The following is a 23517-nucleotide window of genomic DNA, read 5'->3' on the forward strand; positions in this document are numbered from 1 at the left end:
TTTCTGGATCATGTACTGTATCTTCAGCAATGATGATACTAGAAAATATAGAAACACTCATGTTATGAAACACTCGTTATCTACCACACACACACACAGACACACACACAAGCACGCACACACACAAGCACGCACACACTGTTCATATAATGTGTGCAGTTCACTGTAGACTGTAGAGTCAGTCTTTACTGTAGAGTCACACCACTATACAGATAGAATCCATATGCGAATTTACAGCTGCATCACTTGCTGTCTGGTTTGAGCAGCGGCAGAGGAAACAGAGAGAGTCCACTGCACATCGTCAAAGTTCTGCTTCCCTGCTTGGGTTCTGACCTGTCCACATAGCCGCCTCACTGCTGCTGGACCCGGTATGAAGGTAGATTTGGGTCAAAACTCGAGAGGTTGTAGGTTCGATTTGAGAACTTGTACAATAAAGATCTGCACTTGTATCTTGATATATACAACTGCAGACTTGATGTGAGAACTTGTACAATAAATATGTGCATTTGTATCTTGATATTTGCACCTGCAGGCTCGATTTGAGAACATGTACAATACATATGTGCACTTGTATCTTGATATTTTCACCCGCAGACTCGATTTGAGAACTTGTAAAATAAAAAGTTGTATGTTGAGAATTGTATCCGCAGAATATGTCCACAAACCTGTCACTTTTGCACCTGCAATCCGTTTGCAGTACAACCACAAATCGGCGCTCACAACCTCTCAAATCTGACAATACAAATTCGAATCCTCGCGCCTCCAGTTTTGTCCCATATATTCCTGATAAATTGGGGTCAAAACTCACTTGCAACTTGTAAACCGAGAGGCGTAACTTGTAAACAGAGAGGCGAGAACGAGTTGGAGGTAGCTCATTAATATTCATAATCCAAGCGCTACCTGATTGGCCGATGAGACGTAGCAGCGTGACGCGTTCAATTTGACGCTAGCTGGCTGGAGTAATGGCGCGTTCCAGGCAACCCGTAACTCGTGTTTTTCCGACCTCCTACACGTGAAAATGCTCTGGAATGGCAGACAAACCCGTAACTTCCCACCCGTGAACTCGTACAGATCGATGTACTCCCAGTTGTGCTCTCTGACGTCACACAGCCCTCTAAGCAAGATGGCAGCCCCCATGTGTATGGCGACAAAGATAACTTTAGGGCAACGTAAAGTAAATTTGTACGTTGTAATCAAAATAATACAAACGATTATGCACCACAACCTGCTATGTGTATGTAATGATGCCCAAATATGTTGACAAGAGATAGCTAGTGCTAGCTAGCTAACATTAAGGTAAACCTGAACGTGACCATGCAAACGGCGAAAAGTCGATGATGTCAATAAATAAAATGTAAATACGATTTCTTAGCATAGCGAAATTAGGCATACAATGTTTAGCTTGCCAGCTCTGACAATGTGCCGAATCTCAAGCTTTTACCATATCGGCTTGTTTACATTTATCCAGAATGCCATGCATTGACAGTTTGCCTGGAACGCTATGAAGTCGTGAGTCGTGACTTGAAGTCGTAACTTACGAGCTCAAAATCCTATCTGGAACGCGGCATAAGCTCGCTACTTTAGCTAGCATAATTTATAACCGATCATCACCCACTAAATCAATATATTGTACAATATACAACAAAACAACTACTCGTTCTCTCTCTGTATATGAATGTTATAATATCACCACCACAGATATACTCAAAACATATCTTCATTATTTTCGCTATTATTGCCATCTAGGTGTCACATTAGACTAAGATCCTGGCTATGCATCGTAACATTACGTCTGATCAGCTGTTTTGTGCAAACTAGAGGTCACTAGCTATAGTGTAGATAAAGACGTCCAATATTTGATAACATCAATGACAACTAGAAAGTACATTTCCTGGAGAAAATGTGAGGTGGGCTAGCTGCTGCAGCTGTATGTAACAGCTACTGCTAGAACTACTATGGACCAGGCAATCTCCATGCACCCACCGGCAAAGACCGTGCGTCTCTAGCCCACTCGGGCTGAGTTGTGGGGTCTGTGGCGTGGACAGTGGCATGGTGGTGAGACTCCACCCCCTCAGGTCAGAGCTGGTCAAGGACAGTGTACCCCTCTCTGGACCACCTACCCGCCCACACCGGTGAAGACCATGTGTCTCTAGCCCAATCAGGGGCTGAGTTGTGGGGCCCTTGGCATAGATAGTGGCATGGTGGTGAGACTCCGCCCCCTCAGGTCAGAGCTGGTCGAGGACAGTGTACCCCTCTCCGGGCCACCTACCCGCCCGCACCGGTGAAGACCATGTGTCTCTAGCCCACTCGGGGGCTGAGTTGTGGGGCCGTGGCGTGGATGGTGGCGAGACTCCGCCCCCTCAGGTCAGAGGTTGTGGGGGGCAGGTCAGTGATTGCCAGGCCATCCCCATGCACCCCTCATTGGAGACCATGTGTCTATATCCCACCCAGGGCGGAGCAGTAGCTGTGGAGGTGTTGTATGGAACTTGAGGTTAGAAGCAGTAGCAGTGAGAAGCAGTAGGTGTTTGTTATAAGTACTGCTAGTACTACACTCAAAAATAGACTAGACCACTCATCATAACTCATAGTTTTATTGAGTTCAATAGCTGAAGAAGGAAAGAAAGGAAGGGAGGAAGGATGGATGGATGGATGAAAGAGAGAAAGAAAGAAAGAAAGAAGGAAGGAAGGACAGAAGGAAGGAAGGATGGAAGGAAGGAAGGATGAAAGGAAGGAAAGAAGGAAGGACGGAAGGAAGGAAGGAAAGAAGGAAGGATGGATGGAAGGAAGGAAGAACAGAAGGATGGAAGGAAGAACAAAAGGAAGGATGGAAGGAAGGATGGATGGATGGAAGGAAGGAAGGATGGATGGAAGGAAGGAAGGAAGGATGGAAGGAAGGAAGGAAGGAAGGACGGAAGGAAGGACAGAAGGAAGGAAGGATGGAAGGAAGAAAGGCTGGAAAGAAGGAAGGCTGGAAGGATGGAAGGAAGGATGGAAGGAAGGAAAGAAGGAAGGATGGAAGGAAAGAAGGACGGAAGGGAGGATGTAAGGAAGGAAGGAAAGAAAGAAAGAAGGAAGGACGGACGGACGGACGGAAGGAAGGATGGAAGGAAGGAAAGAAAGAAGGAAGGAAGGATGGAAGGAAGGAAGAAAGGAAGGAAGGAAGGAAGGAAGGAAGGAAGGAAGGAAGGAAGGAAAAAAAGAAAGGAAGGAAGGAAGGACGGAAGGAAGGAAGGAAAGAAGGATGGATGGAAGGAAGGAAAGAAGGATGGATGGAAGGAAGGAAGGAAAGGAAGGAAGGAAGGAAGGAAGGAAGGAAGGAAGGAAGGAAGGAAGGAAGGAAGGAAGGAAGGATGGAAGGAAGGAAGGAAAGGAAGGAAGGAAGGAAGGAAGGAAGGAAGGAAGGAAGGAAGGAAGGAAGGAAGGAAAAAAAGAAAGGAAGGAAGGAAGGACGGAAGGAAGGAAGGAAAGAAGGATGGATGGAAGGAAGGAAAGAAGGATGGATGGAAGGAAGGAAGGAAAGGAAGGAAGGAAGGAAGGAAGGAAGGAAGGAAGGAAGGAAGGAAGGAAGGAAGGAAGGAAAGATGGATGGAAGGGAGGAAGGAAGGAAGGAATGAATATGAATGCTACCAGAGTAGTCATAAAAGGGTGCCTGTACAGAGAGCCTGCACGTGTCCCAAATTCAAATCCCAACTGACACTGTGAGCATCCTCTCATTCACTTCAATGGAAAGGCATGTTGGCTTCAGACAGCTCTCTCTCAAAAAGTATAAAGGTCACAGCCTAGATATTGACACCGTAGGAATCCTGAGAAAATGCTGAACATTTTAGGCTATGATATGTCCGTGTAGCTTAAAAACTGTAGGCATGGCGACGAGTTAGAAAAAGGGTAAAAATGCAAAACTAGCAGCTCAAAAGGTAGAGTGTGGGCCCATACGTTTCAATGGAGAGCGCAGTTGCCGAACCAATCGTCATACAGCGAAAACTATAAGTCACACGGCTTAGATACTTACATTGTACGAATCAGCACAGTTATGGGAACGTTTCAATATATAATATGTGTATTAGCTGTTAAAACTGTAGGCATAGCGACAAGTTAGAAAAAGAGTAAAAATGCAAAATTAGCAGCTCAAAAGCTAGAGTGCGTTGCCATACGTTTCAATGAGGAGCGCAGTTGCCGAACAAATCATCATACAGTGAAAAGTATAAGTCACACTGCTTAGATACTTACATTGTACGAATCAGCACAGTTGTGTGAACATTTTGATGTATAATATGTGTGTGTGAGCTTTCAAAACTGTAGGAGTGTCAGCAGTCTACAAAATGTGTGAATACTTTCAAAGCAACTGCTGCCACCACTCTAAAAACAAAGTTTCTGAACATTCCAAAAGCAGTTTCAAGCAGTTTCAATGGGACAAAAAATAGTTTTAAAAGTTAAATTTCTAAAAAACTATAAAAAAATATCAAAAATCTGAATGGATCCGTTCAAGAGCTGAACGTCATGAACATTTTAAAGTTTGAATGAAGTTTCTAGCACAAAGTATGAAGAACTAGTTAAGGTTCAAAAAAGTGGGGAGAATAATAAGAAAGAAAGAGAAAGAAAGAAAGAAAGAAAGAAAGAAAGAAAGAAAGAAAGAAAGAAAGAAAGAAAGAAAGAAAGAAAGAAAGAAAGAAAGAAAGAAAGAAAGAAAGAAAGAAATAGTGGGAATATCACAAGTTGGGCTAGCTTCTGCAAGCTAGCCCACCTAATTAGCTAGCTAGCTAGCTCATCAGCAATCAATCAATCAATCAATCAATCAATCAATCAATCAATCAATCAATCAATCAATCAATCAATCAATCAATCAACCTTTATTTATCCAGGCAAGTAGTTAAGAAGAACTTCTTATTTACAACAACAGATTGGCAGGAGGCAAGATACCTCCTGCATGTGGGAGAAAAATAGTTCAGGAAATGTATAATATACCCATACTATTTCTTTGTGAGAGGTGATTGTGAGCCTTAAATTAGACTTGTGCAGCCAGCACTTCACAGACCAATAGAATGGAGCCCTATTAGTCCGGGGGCCATATAGGGCAAATTTTCAAGTGAATCATTTCATTTTGTTTATTTGGTATAAGTCAATAAAGCAACTGATTGTAAAGTGAATATATTTAATCAAAGACTGGTTTACATATGTAGTGTTCCATACTTTTATTACCTAATAATCATAATAATTTTCCATGTCGTCTACGTCTTCATCTGAACTTTCCACACTGGTGGATGCCCGGTTCTCACATTCTGTTAGTTTACACATGTCCGTACGCCTGAGGCCATTTAGACACATACATACATCTTGTGAGTAAGCATTTTTTGGTCCAGTTCCAGGTGAGTAGATCCAGGAAAGCTTCAGGTGCTGGCTGGCCTTCCATCTAGTGCACCACCAACTGTTCAGTTTGCTCTTTTTTCTCAATCTTCCATCCTCTGCCAACAGGGCTTGGCACTTGTGGGTCATTTTCCAGACATCTCCATATACCAGCCTGGTAATTTGCTCGCAGTGCATGCTGCTTTACCAACCAACTGGTCTATAGGCTACCACTAATGTACAGTACCACAATTCCAATTGACCTAGGCTACCACTAATATACCACAATACCAACTGACCTATTTCACTAATATACCACAAGACCAACTGACCTATAGGCCTATACCACTAATATACCACAAGACCAACTGACCTATAGGCCCATACCACCAATGTACTGTACCACAATACCAACTAACATGTAGGCCTATACCACTAATGTACCACAATACCAACTGACCTATAGGCCTATGAAGAGGAGGGGGGGTAGGTGAGCTCAGGTCAGAGGCCCCTGCGGGGGGGGGGGGGGTTAGGGAAGAGGAGGGGGTCAGGTGAGCTCAGATCAGAGGCCCCTGCCGGGGGGGGGGGGGGGTTAGGGAAGAGGAGGGGGTCAGGTGAGCTCAGATCAGAGGCCCCTGCCCTCAACTGAGCTGTTAAACAGCCTGATGGCTGCTGGGACAAAGGACCTCCTGTCGCTCGGTCCTTGAACGCAGCGTGATGAGCCGCCCACTGAGACTGCTGCTCTGCCCCACCAGGGTGTGGTGGAGAGGGTGGTTGGCATTGTCCATGATGTCCAGCAGCTTGGTCCATATCCTCCTCTCTACCACTGCCCCCACTGTGTCCAGGCTCCTCCCCAGCACTGAGACAGCTTTCTTCACCAGCTTGTTGTATTTGTGGACATATTCTGCGGATGCAATTCTCAACATACAACTTCAGATTCTTATTGTACAAGTTCTCACGTCGAGTCTGCGCGTGCAAATGTCAAGATACAAGTGTACATATTTATTGTACAAGTTCTCAAATCGACAAGTGAGTTTTGACCCAAATTTATCGAGGAATATGGGACAAAACTGGAGGCGCAAGGGATTCAAACTTGTATTGTCAGATTTGAGAGGTTGAGAGCGCCAATTTGTGGTTGTACTGCAAACATATTGCAGGTGCAAAAGTCACAGGTTTGTGGACATATTCTGCGGATACAATTCTCAACATACAACTTAGATTTTTATTTTCTTTATTTTTTAAGTTCTCACATCGAGTCTGCAGTTGTATATATCAAGATACAAGTGCACATCTTTATTGTACAAGTTCTCACATCGAATCTACAACCTCTCGAGTTTTGACCCAAATCTACCTTCATAACCCATGTCCGGACCGCTGGGATCTGAGCTTCGGCGTGTTGCTGTTTCCTACTCTTTTTTGCCTGCCTGTTTATTGCTTTCCACTCTTGTTGATATTGTGCATACGTCCAAATACATGTAGTATTGATATCAATGCAAAATCGGTTATCATTACGGATGAGTCGGTAGCCGCGTCCGCCTTCTTCAAAGTGCTGTGAACTGCAGCGTTGCGTCATGCCCTGCCTCTGGCCCCTCCCCCGCCCAAACCAAACACAGTATTCCAGTAAGTGAGAACACGTCTGACAACAACAACCTCCTGTTGTCTGCGACATGTGTGAAAGGACAACTCCGGAGAGTCCGGACCTGATTCTCCACACATTGTCCAGAGTTCATGTGTGAAAATGGCTTATATGACTTCAGGTCAGGAAGTGGGTTTCACATGAGCGTTCCTGTACTGTTGGAGTTCAGTATAACATTCTCTCTCTGACAGGACCTACTGAGATGCAGAGTGCTGACCTCTGGGATCTTCGAGACCAGGTTCCAGGTGGACAAAGTTAATTTCCAGTAAGTATGAAGCACATGAGTTATAATCTTAATTTCACCTGGACAGTAGTCTTGGTATTAAAGTTACACAAAACTACCTTTGGTGCTCATGAGATCAAAGGTTACCTGTGCACACACACGCCAAGTGCACACGGTTTATGTTCCACATAACTCAACCTCATTGGATCAAATCATTTTTCAAACAGCTATGATTGGACATCAATTCACGCACCTGTCATGTTTGTGTGATGCATCTGTATTTAAAATGGCTGCTGATCAGTTCCAACTTTTAAAAATTAAAAACTAAGGATTACGTGGTTGAAAAGCATAAAGTAATTCAGAGTGTTGATTTATTCTTGACGAAACCACGTTGTTTCACCTCAGGCCAAATTTGTGAGGTTGGCCAATTTAGAATCTAGCATATTTTAAATGTAGCATTTGCTCAGTAACCCCACCACCTGCAGCTGGGAGGATAAATTCTGTTTATTGGCCGATGCCTGGCCTGCTTATAACAGTTTGGGTACGCCCACACCTGCGTACGTTCACAAACTTCTACGCCCAAATAAGGCTGTAGAAGAACGCCCCTGGTTGCTCATCTGACTGAATCTCAGCCAAAGAGCTGATTAGGATATCATGTGACACTGTGAACCTCCGGCCAGCAAGCTGCTGTTATGGAAACTATCTCCATGGCGCAGACGCAAGTCGCGAGGACGTACTACCAAAACATCTGTGGACATAATCAAGATGGACTCGGGAGGGGAGACCACCGGTGAGATGGCCAGGTGTGTGGAGGACCAGGGTAACTGGAGACAAAGATGGGAGGCCCATCTGTGAACGACCCGATGATGATGATGATATCATGTTATATATTATTATATAGATATCAGCACACACTGCTGACCCAGCTCACGCCTACATCAGAAGAGGCACCATCAGAGCTCAAGCATCGTTTCCTCTGGTTGACCGGGATCACTGAAGTACCACCACTACTGAAGCAGCGCTCTTCAAAAATGGAGGAGGTCGTCATTGACCTTTCCCTCTCAATTCAGATAGTATGTTTGGAGGGGCATTCTGTAACATTTTGTTTGCAGGTTTCAGTACGGACACCTCCTCAGTTCAGCCCAGGTGTCATTTTTAGGTCATCCATAGGGTGGCGATGTCTGCTCTGTCAGCCTGCTGTAGTAATGCTCCTCGTCTCTCCTCTCCCCCTCCAGCATGTTCGATGTCGGAGGCCAGAGGGATGAACGTAGGAAATGGATCCAGTGCTTTAACGGTAATAACGTCCTCTCAGGTCGACGCCAACGCCGACACATGCATCTGATTTCCCATCAGATGATACAGATTAGATGATACAGATTAAATTATACAGATATTAAAGGAGTAGTAAAGGGAAAATGCATGTTTAGCCCTGTTTTAAGGTTACTTATGATCATATACAATGGTTCAGATAAAAACGTTCACAAAACTAGCACTTTTGAGAAAGTCTGATAATTGCTCTACCACCGTTTAGGTCATACAATGGATGTGGGTGGACACCTTGAAAAATCATTCTAAAAACATGTTAAACTCTCAATTTCAAAGACAAGAAACTCACCGAGGTGTTAGTTGGCGTTCTGACATATAATTCGCCATAAAGTAAGATTCTAGTTCATCTGGAAAGGCTTTTTAAAATATTTAGCATAGAACTATTTCGTCGCAGTACATACGTGTGTAAACTTCCGCAACATGTAGCCTAGCAACATAAACAATAACAATAGCTACCGTAAGTAGTTCCGCTTCCTGAATCCCTTCAGCGGATTGATCTACACATCTACAACAGTCGCGTCAATACAAGTCAATGGATTTCATAAAATGATCAATAAAACCCTACAGGATTCATACTTTGCGGCGAATTTGATGTCAGAACACCAACGGACACCAATTACCCCCTCGGTGAGCTTCTTGTCTTTGAAATCGAGAGTTTAACATGTTTTTGAATGATTTTTCAAGGTGCCCACCCACATCCATTGTATAACCAAAACGGTGGTAGACCAATTATCAAGTTTCTCAAAAGTGCTAGTTTTGTCAACGTTTTGATCTGAACCATTGTATATGATCATAAGTAACCTTAAAACATTTTCTCTTTACTACTCCTTTAATGATATCACATTAGATGATACAGATATTAATGATATCACATTAGATGATACAGATTAGATGATACACATCGGATGATGCAGATTAGATGATACAGATTAAATGGTTCAGATTAGATGATACAGACATGTTCCCTCTACCATTCTTCTTTTACTTTCTATACACGTAACAACACAACACAGAACCTTGTCTCTCGTACCCTGCTTGAAGACTCTCTCTCTCTTTTTCTCTCTCTCTCTCTTTCTCTCTGTCTCTCTCTCTGTCTGTCTCTCTCTCTCTCAGATGTAACAGCCATCATCTTCGTGGTGGCCAGTAGCAGCTACAACATGGTGATCCGGGAGGACAACCAGACCAACCGCTTACAGGAGGCCCTCAACCTGTTCAAGAACATCTGGAACAACCGGTGAGTAGTCACCGCACACGCGCACGCACGCACACACACACATACACGCACGCACACACACACACACACACATACACGCATGCACACACGCACACACACATACACAGATGCCTATGTCTGTGTTCATTACTAAACTAGTAAATGTACGTGTGTGTGTGTGTCTGTCTGTCTGCATTGTGTGTGCGTGTGTGTGTGTGTGTGTGTGCGTGTGTGTGTGCATGTGTTTTGTGTGTGTTTTGTGTGCGTGTGTGTGTGTGACCAGGTGGCTGAGGACTATTTCCGTCATCCTGTTCCTGAACAAGCAGGACCTGCTAGCAGAGAAGGTCCTGGCCGGGAAGTCCAAGATAGAAGAATACTTCCCTGAGTTTGCTCGCTACACCACACCAGACGATGGTGAGGGGGAAGCACACACACACCCACACACACGCACACACACACACACCTATATACGCATATAACCACTGTATATCAATCTATCACCATCCACTTTGGACAGAGGAGTGCTCTTCTGATGGTCAGTAGCTAGTTTGTATCTCTCTGATGGTCAGTAGTTAGTGTGTGATCTCTCTGATGGTGCAGTAGTTAGTGTGTATCTCTCTGATGGTCAGTAGTTAGTGTGAATCTCTCTGATGGTCAGGAGTTAGTGTGTGATCTCTCTGATGGTGCAGTAGTTAGTGTGTGATCTCTCTGATGGTCAGTAGTTAGTGTGTATCTCTCTGATGGTCAGTAGTTAGTGTGTATCTCTCTGATGGTCAGTAGCTAGTGTGTATCTCTCTGATGGTGCAGTAGCTAGTGTGTGATCTCTCTGATGGTGCAGTAGCTAGTGTGTGGTCTCTCTGATGGTGCAGTAGCTAGTGTGTGGTCTCTCTGATGGTGCAGTAGCAAGTGTGTATCTCTCTGATGGTCAGTAGTTAGTGTGTATCTCTCTGATGGTCAGTAGTTAGTGTGTATCTCTCTGATGGTCAGTAGCTAGTGTGTATCTCTCTGATGGTCAGTAGTAAGTGTGTGGTCTCTCTGATGGTCAGTAGTTAGTGTGTATCTCTCTGATGGTCAGTAGTTAGTGTTAGGTCTCTCTGATGGTCAGTAGCTAGTGTGTATCTCTCTGATGATCAGTAGCTAGTGTGTATCTCTGATGGTCAGTAGCTAGTGTGTGATCTCTCTGATGGTCAGTAGCTAGTGTGTATCTCTCTGATGGTGCAGTAGCTAGTGTGTATCTCTCTGATGGTCAGTAGTTAGTGTGTATCTCTCTGATGGTGCAGTAGCTAGTGTGTATCTCTCTGATGGTCAGTAGCTAGTGTGTATCTCTCTGATGGTCAGTAGCTAGTGTGTATCTCTCTGATGGTCAGTAGCTAGTGTGTGATCTCTCTGATGGTGTAGTAGTTAGTGTGCTATCTCTCTGATGGTGCAGTAGCTAGTGTGTGGTCTCTCTGATGGTGCAGTAGCTAGTGTTTATCTCTCTGATGGTCAGTAGCTAGTGTGTATCTCTCTGATGGTCAGTAGCTAGTGTGTATCTCTCTGATGGTCAGTAGCTAGTGTGTATCTCTCTGATGGTGCAGTAGTTAGTGTTAGGTCTCTCTGATGGTCAGTAGTTAGTGTTAGGTCTCTCTGATGGTCAGTAGCTAGTGTGTGATCTCTCTGATGGTGCAGTAGCCAGTGTGTATCTCTCTGATGGTCAGTAGCTAGTGTGTATCTCTCTGATGGTGCAGTAGCTAGTGTGTATCTCTCTGATGGTCAGTAGTTAGTGTGTATATATCTGATGGTGCAGTAGCTAGTGTGTATCTCTCTGATGGTCAGTAGTTAGTGTGTATCTCTCTGATGGTGCAGTAGTTAGCATGGTCTCTCTGATGGTGCAGTAGTTAGTGTGTATCTCTCTGATGGTGCAGTAGTTAGCATGGTCTCTCTGATGGTGCAGTAGTTAGTGTGTGGTCTCTGATGGTGCAGTAGTTAGTGTGTGGTCTCTCTGATGGTTCAACAGTAAAGTTTTCGTGTTCTGCTCCTTCTCAGCATCACCTGAGCCAGGGGAGGATCCTCGCGTCACACGGGCAAAGTACTTCATACGAGACGAGTTCCTGGTAGGTCCACATACTCCATTTACCTTTACATTCAGCAGACTTAGAAGTACATTTATTTAGAGTGAACTTAATGTACGTCCCAGTCATGGTCAGTGAAGCCATCTGAAGAGCAGGTGCCACCAGCAGCACAGTGCTAGAGAGAGGAAAAGGAAGTCAAAGAGAAATAGTTGTATAAACAAACCAGAACACCACACAGCTACGGTGGGATGATTGTAAATCCTTGTGTGAATGCAGCCTGGGCCCAGATTCCTCCAGCAACCCCCATGACTCTCTACGCTAACGACATGCTACCGTATTACAGAGGCAGCTAGTAAGACTGCTTCACTATGCCCCATCCTCTCTTCCCCTAATTGTGTGTGTGTGTGTGTGTGTGTGTGTGTGTGTGTGTGTGTGTGTCTGTGTCTGTGTGTGTGTGTGTGTGTGTGTGTGTGTGTGTGTGTGTGTGTGTGTGTGTGTGTGTGTGTGTGTGTGTGTGTGTGTGTGTGTGTGTGTGTGTGTGTGTGTGTGTGTGTGTGTGTGTGTTCTAGAGGATCAGTACAGCCAGTGGGGACGGCCGGCACTATTGCTACCCCCACTTCACGTGTGCCGTGGACACGGAGAACATCCGCCGCGTCTTCAACGACTGTCGTGACATCATCCAGAGGATGCACCTCCGGCAGTACGAGCTCTTGTGATGGGAGGGGGGCTGAAATAAAGACTCTGGACCCCCCCCCCCCCCCCCCCCACACACACACACACACACACCTCCTCACCTCTGGTCTGCCCCTGACCCCCCCCCCACACACACACACATACACCTCCTCACCTCTGGGCTACCCCTGACCCCCCCCCACACACGCCTCCTCACCTCTGGTCTACCCCTGACCCCCCCCACACACACACCTCCTCACCTCTGGTCTACCCCTGACCCCCCCACACACACACCTCCTCACCTCTGGTCTACCCCTGACCCCCCCCCCCACACACACACCTCCTCACCTCTGGTCTACCCCTGACCCCCCCCCCACACACACACCTCCTCACCTCTGGTCTACCCCTGACCCCCCCACCCCCCTAGTCTGTGTGGTCTGCCTCCTGGATGGCTGCTGAGGTCAGACTACAGACACGGAGCTCCACAGCGCCACACGGAGGGAGTGTTGGGTCGCAGCATACAGAACAGAACAGCTGAATTCTACTGTACTTTAGCACTGTGCTCAGGACTTGAACCCATTTAAACACACACACACACATACAAAGCCACACAAACACAACTATCTCCCAAACTCCTCGGTCATTTATTGTTACACGCAGACACAGACATCAAACCTGCTCTCTTGTCCTCAAATACCTGCTTGCATACGGAAAAAGAACATGCTTTTACTGGGCTGCGTGGTCCGTGGCAGTCCTGAGCCTTAGCTGGCTGGCTGACCGGCTGACTGACCGGCTGACTGACCGACCGGCTGGCACAGTGCTCTGAATGAATGGCCAGGCCCAGACGTGGAGCAGAGCAGAATGATTGGAGGCTGGTGGTTGAGGAGAAGGAAGAGAAGGAGGAAGGACTAAATGAGAACTATGGAGATCAGACACCACGGTGACTACGAGGATGATGATGATGCCCTTCCTCCTCTCCAGGATGGTCACCTGACTTGCCTTTTTGGTGCAGCAGGAAGAAAAAAAGGCCAACTTTGACTGAACTCAGTGGAGAGCCTGAACACAGTCCAGTACCATCCAACGCTACAGACCTCATCAGCCCCTTCAGCCATCTCACAGCTGGTTTGTCCGTGTAGACTGTTGTGCCATTGTGCTCTATTCGCTCTCTCTTCCTCTCTCTATCTCAAACACTCTCTCTCTCTCTTTCTCTCTCCTCTGTCTATCTCAAACACTCTCTCTCTCTCATCCTCTTCCACCTCCAGTCTCTCCTGGCCTCTCTCTCCCCTCACCATACCCTGCACTGTTACTTTACTGGCGACACTCTTTTTGTTTTAGAGAAAAAAAGTAATCCTGAAATTAAAAAAGAGTAAGAAGATTATTGGGACACTAATCTTGTGTGGTCACCCCCCTCCATCTCTCCTATCTCTCCTTCAGTCTCTCCATCTCTCCTTCCATCTCTCCTTCCTCAGTCTCTCCATCTCTCCTTCCATCTCTCCTTCCTCAATCCCTCCATCTCTCCTTCCTCAATCCCTCCATCTCTCCTTCCTCAGTCCCTCCATCTTTCTCCCTCCTTCCCTTGCTCTCTGTATGTCTGTCTTTACTTTACTGCTGAACTATTATTCTTGTACAGACTGTAAAATGTATTATTTTGTACAACTTTATTGAAAAAATAACTTTTAGAAGATCCCTGTGCCTTGATCACGACTGTGCGTGTCTAATGAGCTAATGTGGGTGTTATACTGCGCTGTATAGATTGGCCAGTCCCCCCTCCCCTCCCCAATCTCTCCACAAGGGGAGGTGACATTTGTAGCTTTGGAGTTTTATTTCTGTCCCCATTACCCCCCCCCCCTTTATGATTTCCTTGTCTATTTTTGGATCCATATACCAAAAAAGATAAATATATGAAATTTAAAAAAAAGTATTTTATTAGAATCAAAGAACCTTGACACAAATTGTACACTTTAATACAGTGTGCATATTTCTGTAACTTAAATCCTGGAGGTTTTGTTCAGGTTGTTTCAATAGCAAACATCTGCAAAATTACTTTCTGAAAGGCGAGTGTTTATTTACCATTTTAATTTCATTTTTTAGCTTTAAGGTAAAGGTGATGAGAAATATCCAAATGCAAACATTGCTTGTTTCTACATGAATCTTTTTCTTTTGCTAAAGGAAATGAAAAAAGAAAAATCCTATTGTTTTTTGGGGTCCTCCTAGCGTTGCACAACAGAGACAGGCTGTACAGGATTACACTTCAGTGCCCTACTTTGACTTTACTGTGTTCATCAGATATGGCTCTCCACCTTCAGAGGAGTAGCTCGGAGAAATAAAGTTTTTTTTTGGTGCAGACAGCTATAGGCCCGTCCTTACACACACACACACACACACACACACACAAACAAACCAACACCCACAAGGCCACTGGGACACGCACTCGGTAGTCGGTACGCATATTACAGCTTGGGTTAGCTTGGGTGGGTGGAGTTTTCCCCTTTGGGCTCAGGGAATTGTCCAAACAGGGAAAACCCTGCCCACTCTGGCTATTCTGGGTTACATCATATGTGCACCCACTTCCTGTACCCTGTGTTGGACTCAATATATTTTTGTCAAGGTAGGCATCTCTCCTCATCCAAGGGTCTCTAAAGCACTGTAGCAGTCTGAATGATGGTGAGTTCTCATCTTATCCCTCTAACAGGTCAGCGATCACATCAAGTGCTCACCGGAACAGAAGGGAAGAGAATGCAGAATTGGACCAATTTCAATATGATTTAATAGTATGCAATAGGAACAGCTTCCAGGGTGTCTATTTTAACACCCCTTGCTTTTACAGTATCTGTAATGGTGTCCTATGAGAATCTGTTTTATCCATCTCTGGTTCATAGAGACCGCTAACCTTGACTTTGATTCTGGACCTAAGGATGAGCTGTTCTGTCTCACTGTGTGTCCATGACGATGGGATGTGGAGCACCAGCAGGTAGGCAGGGCCAGGCAGGAGTTGTGTAAGGTATGTAGAGTCTAGGCTTGACATGAGGTGGTCCTAGAGGTCATTAGATCTGGTGTTGGGCGCATCGCCTGCATCGGGACAATCGGGGTGATCTCTAATATAGTACTACAGAACCTTTCTTCTCCGCCATGATTATGAAAGAACGCACAGAGTAGTATATTGACTAAACAGTTAATTCTGTCTCACGAAGAACAGTAGCAATTTACTGTTGGTATGAATTTAAAAAATGATTAACGGGTATCTGGAGTTACACACACTTTCAACAATGTTTTAGATGTGTTGTTTTTTTCTATACAACGTTATTGCTTTGGAGGAGGAGAAGGCCAGCATCTCTCCACATTGGATCTCCTAGAGGGCCTGGCTGAAGACAACATGGTGGACCTCCAAAGAGACACCTCCAATACCCCAGGAACCTCTTTGTGAAGCCATTTGGCATAGTAGCCAATCTTGGTATTGCATGTCACGTGATGCATTTGGGCCCAAAAAGACTTTCTTATAGACATACATGAGGAATGAAATGGGTGGGGAAAGAAAAAAATAAATCTGGGTATCAAGGTCAAAAATTACTCTGAACTATCAAATCATTGGGGCCATTTTTCTTTAGAAGCCACGAAGAGCCGGAGTATATAGCTCTTTCTTTACCCGTGTACAGGATGTCTATGGGAAGAGCCAGAGTATATAGCCGTTTCTCTACCCGTGTGCAGTATGTCTATGGCAAAAGGGATAGGGCCAAGAAAAACATTACTGGGCAGCTGCTGTTGGCCATGGAGCCAAGAAAGATCTGTTATTTGGATGTATATATTGATGTTAATATCCCTTACTTGCCCTACTAACCCTAACCCCACACATGTGAGACATGCTGCTTTAACTCTGTGTGACGGTCAAGTGATTGATGGCATATTCTGGGTTATCAAATCAGCAACCTGTTTCCTCAATGTTTCGCAGATAAGCCCACGACACCTCCAGAGAGTTCAGCAGTGAATCCCTGTGTCCTGGGCTCACCCCTAGATACCATCTACTCACTTAGGGGCCCAGGTGGAGTCCTTTCTCTTCGTCCAGAGCCACTGACCCTGTTCAGCAGCCCTGGAGAGGTCTTTGACTGCCTGTCATGGGTCTTCCCTCTCACTCCCATCTCCAGGAGTAGCCTTCTCATGGATGTGGCTACAACCCTTCTGCAGCCTACTTCGACCGGGTGGATCTTTGCTTTCCAGCCACGTTGTTGCGCATCGGCTGCAAGCTCAACGTACCTCAGCTTCTTGCACTCGTACGCTTCCTCCACTGCGTCCTCACAGGGCACTGTAAACGCTTGTACGCTTCCTCCACTGCGTCCTCACAGGGCACTGTAAACGCCATGATGTAAACGAAGTGGAGTGAGGCCGACCGCAGCACAAGGTCTGGTGTGAGGTTGGTTGATGTGCTCTCAGCTGGGAAGCAGAGCCTTTGGCCTTAAGTCTACTGTCAGATTCCAACTGTGCGCCCCACCTAGCCGACCAGTGTCTGGTCTTGATGTGGCGGGTCTGCTTGATCCTCACCTTCCCAGACAAATGCAGTTGCTGGCCAGCTGGATGAAGGCGGAGGAAAGGCATTGTTGGTCATCCGCCAACCTTCCAGCACTGCTGCAGAACATCGTAACACCTGGTTATGCCGCCAGGTGTATCGAACTTGAGTGAGGCTGGTCTTGCAGCCCACCAGTATGTGTTTTAGTGTTGCTGGAGTCAGGCAGAGGCCAGAGGGGGCATGTCCGTACCACTGTATGAAATTTTAAGGAGATGGCAGAACATCGTAGGCAGCCTTGATGGTGATGCTCACTCTAAATGTCTCCATTTCCCACAGCTCTTTCCAGAAGATATTTCTGTTCTCCACTCCCTACCATCCATTGCCCTTTGCTTGCCTGAGTGATGGCCTTTATGTCCCTTACTGCCTCCTCCTGCTGAAGTATCTCCTGGAGCACGAGCTTGCGTCTCTGAGAGTCTCTTGTTCAAGGCTGGTGTGCTGGCCACAAGGCCAAGACCACTCCTCCCTTGCTGCACTTGGCCCACAATGTCCCTGTGTTTGAGCACCACCTTTGCCTGTTTGGTTGCTTCTGATTGAGTCCATTTCCTCCCAGTAGCTGATGGTAGTAGATGGGGGCAGCTTGGGCTAGAAAAGGATCCCTCGACTCTGTTAGCATAATTTCCAGTCTTAGTTTGGTGCACTTGTACTCCTCTGAGAGACTTGAAATGGGTAGCATTATACTCCTTTGCTGTAGAGACCTGATGTCCATGCCACTTTCTTGCATATGAGCTGATCAGCCTCTCCAGCTTTTCCACCTTAGAGATTGGAGCTTCATACAGATTTAGTAGCCACATGAGGTGTGGAAGGAGCCCAAATTGCATACAGCACCAGAGCTTCAACTTGCCAGGGAGTGTGGTTCTGTGTGCTCCAGGCCACTGATGACATCCTTCCTGAGCTGATCTACTTGCTCTGTCTTTGAGGGATGCGTTATAGGTTACCACCAGCTCTTCACAGGCTTCTCGGAAACTGTTGGAAAAACACTACTGCGCATGTGATGTGGACTACAGGAAGAGGAGTTGTTGAAACTTTTTCGGCTTCATGCACTGGGTGAGCAAATGAATCAATGGGCTGCCATCTTTGAATGCCTCATCCGGGAATACATCCATGGACACTTCCCATGGTGGACGAGAAGGGACTTTGTGGACTCGCAGACCACACACCATACATAAGCTATCTAAAGTGATTTGAATGTTTGTCTGCTGTCAGAGGACTCTATCTAGAACCCTACTGTTCTACATTACATTAGTCATTGAGCAGACGCTTTTATCCAAAGCGACTAACAATAATTGCATTTAACGTAGGAAAAGCCAATGTACTACTACTTGCCAGAACTCACAAGTGCATCTTCCTTCTAAAACAAGTGACTAAGAGCATAATCTAGTGCTGAAGGCAAAGTGCAAGAATAGCAATCTAAAGTACAGTGCAATACAATACAACACAATACGTGCTTAGGAGAGAGGATTGTTGTAGTACTTCTTGAAGAGATGAGTTTTGAGCCTGCGATGAAAGATGGGCAGCAACTCTGCTGTCCTGACATCAGTGGGCAGTTCATTCCACCACTGCGGGGCCAGGACAGAAAAGAGCCGTGATCGTGTCGATCGACCGCAGGGGCCTCGGAGTGACGGGGCAACCAGTCGTCCCGAGGTAGCAGAGCGTAGCGGTCGGGAGGGGGTGTAGGATTTGACCATGGCCTGGAGGTAGGAGGGGGCTGTTCCTTTCATTGCCCTGTAGGTTAGCGCCAGAGTTTTAAACTGGATGCGAGCTGCTACAGGGAGCCAGTGTAGGGAGGTTGTGTAGGAGAACTTGGGGTGGTTGAACACCAGGCGAGCAGCAGCTTTCTGAACAAGTTCCAGAGGTTTAATGGCTGATGCTGGGGCCCCAGCGAGGAGGGAGTTGCAGTAGTCCAAGTCCAGGAGATGACCAGGGCCTGGATGAGTACCTGCGCCGTTTCATCAGTGAGGAAAGGGCGAATCCTCCTGATGTTGTAGAGCATGAATCTCCAGGAGCGTGTGACGGATGTGACGTGCGGAAAACCACAGTTGGTCATCCAGGATCAAACCCAGATTCCTCGCAGTCTGAGTCGGGGTCACCACTTGTGTCTTCAATGGTGATGGCCAGGTCCCGGTGCGGGCAGCCCTTCCCCGGGAGGAACAGCAGCTTGGTCTTGTCCAGATTGAGCTTAAGGTGATGTGTTGTCATCCACTCCGAGATGTCAGCCAAGCACCCAGCTATGCGTGTCTCCACTTGTGTATCAGAAGGGGGAAATGACAGGACCAGTTGGGTGTCATCGGCATAGCAGTGATAGGAGAAGCCATGCGAGCGAATGACAGAGCCCAGAGATGTAGTGTAGAGGGAAAACAGGAGAGGACCCAGGACAGACCCTTGTGGAACCCCCGTAGTCAGACTACGTGGTTCCGACATCGACCCTCTCCATGTCACCTGGTAGGAGCAGCCAGTCAGGTAGGATGCAAACAGGGAGTGTGCAGAGCCAGCGATGCCTTTCTCCTCGAGGGTGAAGAGGAGGATCTGGTGGTCTACAGTATCAAATGCTGCTGACAGGTCTAGGAGAATCAGGACAGAGGAGAGAGAGTTCGCTCTCGCGGCATGGAGTGACACCGTCACTGCAAGGAGGGCGGTCTCTGTCGCGTGGCCAGCCTTGAACTCGGACTGGTGGGGATCTAGGAGGTCGTTCTGGTGGAGGTACGAAGGCAGTTGGTTAAAGATAGCACATTCAAGTGTTTTGGATAGAAAGGATAGAAGGGAAACCGGTCTGTAGTTTTTGACATCAGGGGGTCGAGAGATGGTTTCTTTAGGAGGGGGGTGACTCTGGCAGTCTTGAAAGCGGAGGGAAAGCATCCTGATACAAGAGATGCATTGATGAGGTGGGTTAGGAAGGGAAGGAGTTCGGGTGCAACAGACTGAAGGAGAGTCGAGGGAACAGGGTCTAGGGAGCACGTGGTGGGGCGGTTAGATGTTACAAGGTTGAGGGCCTCGATGGGGGAGAGGGGAGAAAAGTGGGATAAGGTGGGGCGTGGAGAGGAGGGGGGGAGCGGAGAGGGGAGAGAGGGTGAGGGTGGGGGGGTGAGGATTGTGCACGGAGCGTTGACCGGGGGAGGGGGGAAAGAGGATCTGATATCGTTAACTTTCTTGTCAAAGAAGTTGGCGAAATCATCAGGGAGAAAGGAGGAGTTGGGAGTAGGAGGTGGGGGCTGGAGTAGTGAAGAGAAGGTTTCAAAGAGTTTTTTAGGATTGGAAGCAGAGGTTAGGATTTTTGAGAGGAAGAAAGCAGCTTTAGCAGCAGACAGGGAGGAGGAGAATGTGGAAAGAAGAGATTGGAAATTAAGAAGGTCCTCTGGGAGCTTGCCTTTCCTCCATTTACGCTCAGCTATTCTCAGGCTCCGTCTATCAGTACGCACTAAGTACGACAGCCATGGGGCAGGTGGAGTTGGACGTGCAGGCCTGGAGGTGAGGGGACAGAGATTGTCCAGAGAAGAGGAAAGAGTAGAGAGGAGAAGATCAGTGGCAGTATCAGAGGGTAGGAGAGAGAAGGATTCAGGGGCAGGGAGGGCGGAGGTGATGGCAGTGGAAAGGTCAGTAGGGGAGAGCGAGCGGAGATGGCTACGGGCGGTAACCATGTGGGTAGGAGGAGGAGTTACAGGGGAAGAGGGGATAGTGGTCAGAGAGATGGAGGGGAGTGACAGACAGGTTAGGGGTGGAACAGTGTCTAGTGAAGATGAGATCCAGCTGGTTGCCGGCTTTGTGAGTATGAGGAGAAGAAGAGAGGTGAAGATCGAAGGAGGAGAGGAAAGAGAGAAGAGGTTCCAATTTCTCACTCTGGATGTTGAAGTCGCCGAGAAGGATGAGTCGACCCATCGTCAGGGAAGTGCGAAACTAGTGTATCGAGCTCCTCGAGGAATTCACCAACTGTGCCTCTGTTCTACTGTGCCTATCCTTGTACATCACAGTTTGGGTGCCTTGATGTGTTTTCTTTAAGGGGCGGATTATTTATAATGGTTTTGATGAAGTTTTAAAACCGTATATCCACAGTTTGCTGTTTTAAAAGATATGTTCAGCGATACGAGGCGCCACCTATTGGTAAGGAGGACCAAATCATTTCTTGACTGACTAGATGAGATCATTAATTCCTGATGTGCAATAATAATGTCACTAAATCACACTGTGATTGCTTTTTTAGAGCCAGTGAATAGGAAGCAGAGCAACTCCTCTCTGACACACACAGATCCCCTGCTAGAAGAACCCATAAGGTAACAGTTAATCAATTTAAACCATAGTGGTGTTCTGATTGTGTGAGGACGTTTGCTCTCGTGTTGGATCTGAAACAGCATGTTGTTGAAATGGGTAGCAGTGACACCACCTCGTCCTCAACACATCCAGTCCCTGAAGGAAATGGTGGTGTTCTACCCAGAGGTCTTTGAGAAGTTCAAGATCCAGCCTCCTAGGTGAGAAGACCACACCACGTCATTCCGACAAACATATAAAGACCCAGCTGCCCGTATTTGAGCTGTCTTGTCTAATTTGAGCTGTCTTGTGAAGTTCCTGTTTTTCACATACTCCCCCCCACACCTGTAGAGGTGGTGTGTTCTGTTCTACGGACCCCCAGGTACAGGGAAGACGCCCGTGGTGCGGGCGCTGACTAACGAGTGCAGCCAGAGAGTCAAGAAGGTGTCCTTCTTCATGTGAAAAGGACCCGACTGCCTCAGCAAGTGGATTGGTGAATCAGAACATTAGCTCCTCCTTCTCTTTGACTAGGTTAGCCCATGGGATAACCGCTGTAGCGGTTGGGGGTGGTATAATTACTGGACAGGGCACCTGATCATCATCCTCAGTGTTGACTGAGAGTTTGTGATGGCTGCAGGTTGGTCTCTCTCCAAGCCAAGTTAATGAGACCGTCTATCATCTTCTTCCACAAGATAGACGGGCTGGCCCCAGTACGCTCCAGCAGACAGGACCAGATACACAGATGAGGCCTGTCTGTCACGGAGCCACCGCCTCGCTCCGCCTCCGGTGTTACTCGATTCTCCAGCTCGTCCGTATACTTGACTGTGATGTTGATTATGGGCGATTGGAACTAAACTAACTGCATGTCACGTTTGTCTCTTTATCGCTCTCTCTGCAGCTCTATCGTGTCCACTCTGCTGGCGCTGATGGATGGGTTGGACAGTCAAGGGGAGCCAGTGGTCCGGTTCCAGTTCATGCTTGGTTGTTGCCTACTCACCTTCCCGTCTCCTGCATCACCTGCCACCTGTCTCCGCCCTGCCCAGCTGCACCTCATCCCTCATTACCCTCGTTAGCATTTATACCAGTCAATTTCACTTGGTTCTCTGCAAGATCATCCAGTGATGTAGTCTGTTCTGTCTGCCATACTTTGGAGTTGTTTATTGAAATTGAGTTAAAGTAGTTTGTATGAGTCAAGCATCCTCCAGTTTGTATGACTCAAGATCTGTTTACTGCCATGTATAGGGTTCACACATACTATAAATTTTACTAGGGTTAAGGCATACGCTGTTGTAGACGACACAGGACAGGGAGCAGGACAGAACAGTGCAAATACATGACAGTTTTCTTGCATGTCAAGTTTGTCAGTTAGTTTGACATGTTTTTAATTGTCGTTTTGTGACCAGTTTGTCTTTGTGATATTTTCTGATGACCAAGTCTTTTATCTAAGCAGAGCCTTAGCACATTATGGAGGAACCATGTCCCTTTCTTTTACCGATCCTGAGAGCAAGAACTGTGAATGTCCTGAATGTCCTGAACAGTGTGGTGGCCACATTTGTTGGGAATTTGGGTGGAAACAGTGTGGAACATCATTGCATAGTTTGACTGCCATTTCATGCCAACAATATGACAGTGTGGAGAAGTAGGCTATACCTGGTAAATAAATCTCCAATAGAAAATACTATAGGTGTGCAATTCTTTTGTACAGTCTGGTAGTTAAATGGTTACAAATTGGCAAGCGATAGCATTGAAGGGAAATGTATACTGACAGCTATGATTGTTTCAGAAATGGTCTAAGACAAAATAATGAAATGTTATACAGAAGTATTGTGAAACACTGGACATACTTTAATGACTGACAAGGAGAGAGAAAACAGTCCAAGTTAATCAATAATAACTAGGCTCACTATGAACAGTGCGTCTTATTGGCTCTGTTCTGACGTCAGTGGGCAGTTCATTCCACGACTGCAGAATTAAGAAAGAAAAGAGCCGTGACCGTAGGGGCCTCGGAGCGACAGGGGAACCAATCACAGGCAGCAGAGAAAAGTGGTTGGGCGGGGGTGTTGGGTTTGACCATGTCCTGCAGGTAGGAAGGAGCTGTTCATTTTTATTTGCCCTGTAGGCTAGCACCAGAGTCTTAAACTGGATGGGAGCTGCTACTGGGAGCCAATGCAGAGAATGGAGAAAGGAGGTTGTGTGGAAGAGCATGGGGGCCGTTGAACACCAGGTGAGCAGCAGCTTTCTCCAGGAGTCTGATGGCCAACA

The 23517-nt window shown here is 46.6% G+C and overlaps 1 protein-coding gene across 2 annotated transcripts in view; it reads left to right on the forward strand.

The window, feature by feature from the left end:
* Positions 1-22270, forward strand: part of LOC311315014 (guanine nucleotide-binding protein G(s) subunit alpha-like) — a 40331-nt gene extending 18061 nt beyond the window's left edge. Inside the window, exons 7-13 of one of the 2 annotated variants that reach the window (XR_014630653.1) lie at positions 7168-7241; positions 8435-8493; positions 9639-9759; positions 10022-10152; positions 11764-11831; positions 12359-13583; positions 22154-22270. Coding sequence is in view for 1 of the 2 variants with exons in the window: in XM_084445588.1 (XP_084301714.1) it covers positions 7168-7241; positions 8435-8493; positions 9639-9759; positions 10022-10152; positions 11764-11831; positions 12359-12505 (600 nt within the window). In the remaining variant the exon portion in view is untranslated. Of the gene's footprint in view, positions 1-7167; positions 7242-8434; positions 8494-9638; positions 9760-10021; positions 10153-11763; positions 11832-12358; positions 14718-22153 lie in introns of those variants that run through there. The other variant, XM_084445588.1, reaches the window with a different exon arrangement.
* The last annotated feature ends 1247 nt before the right edge of the window (positions 22271-23517 follow it).

This window comes from Borostomias antarcticus (genome assembly GCF_949987555.1).
Source record: "Borostomias antarcticus genome assembly, chromosome: 11".
NCBI classification, from domain to species: domain Eukaryota; kingdom Metazoa; phylum Chordata; class Actinopteri; order Stomiiformes; family Stomiidae; genus Borostomias; species Borostomias antarcticus.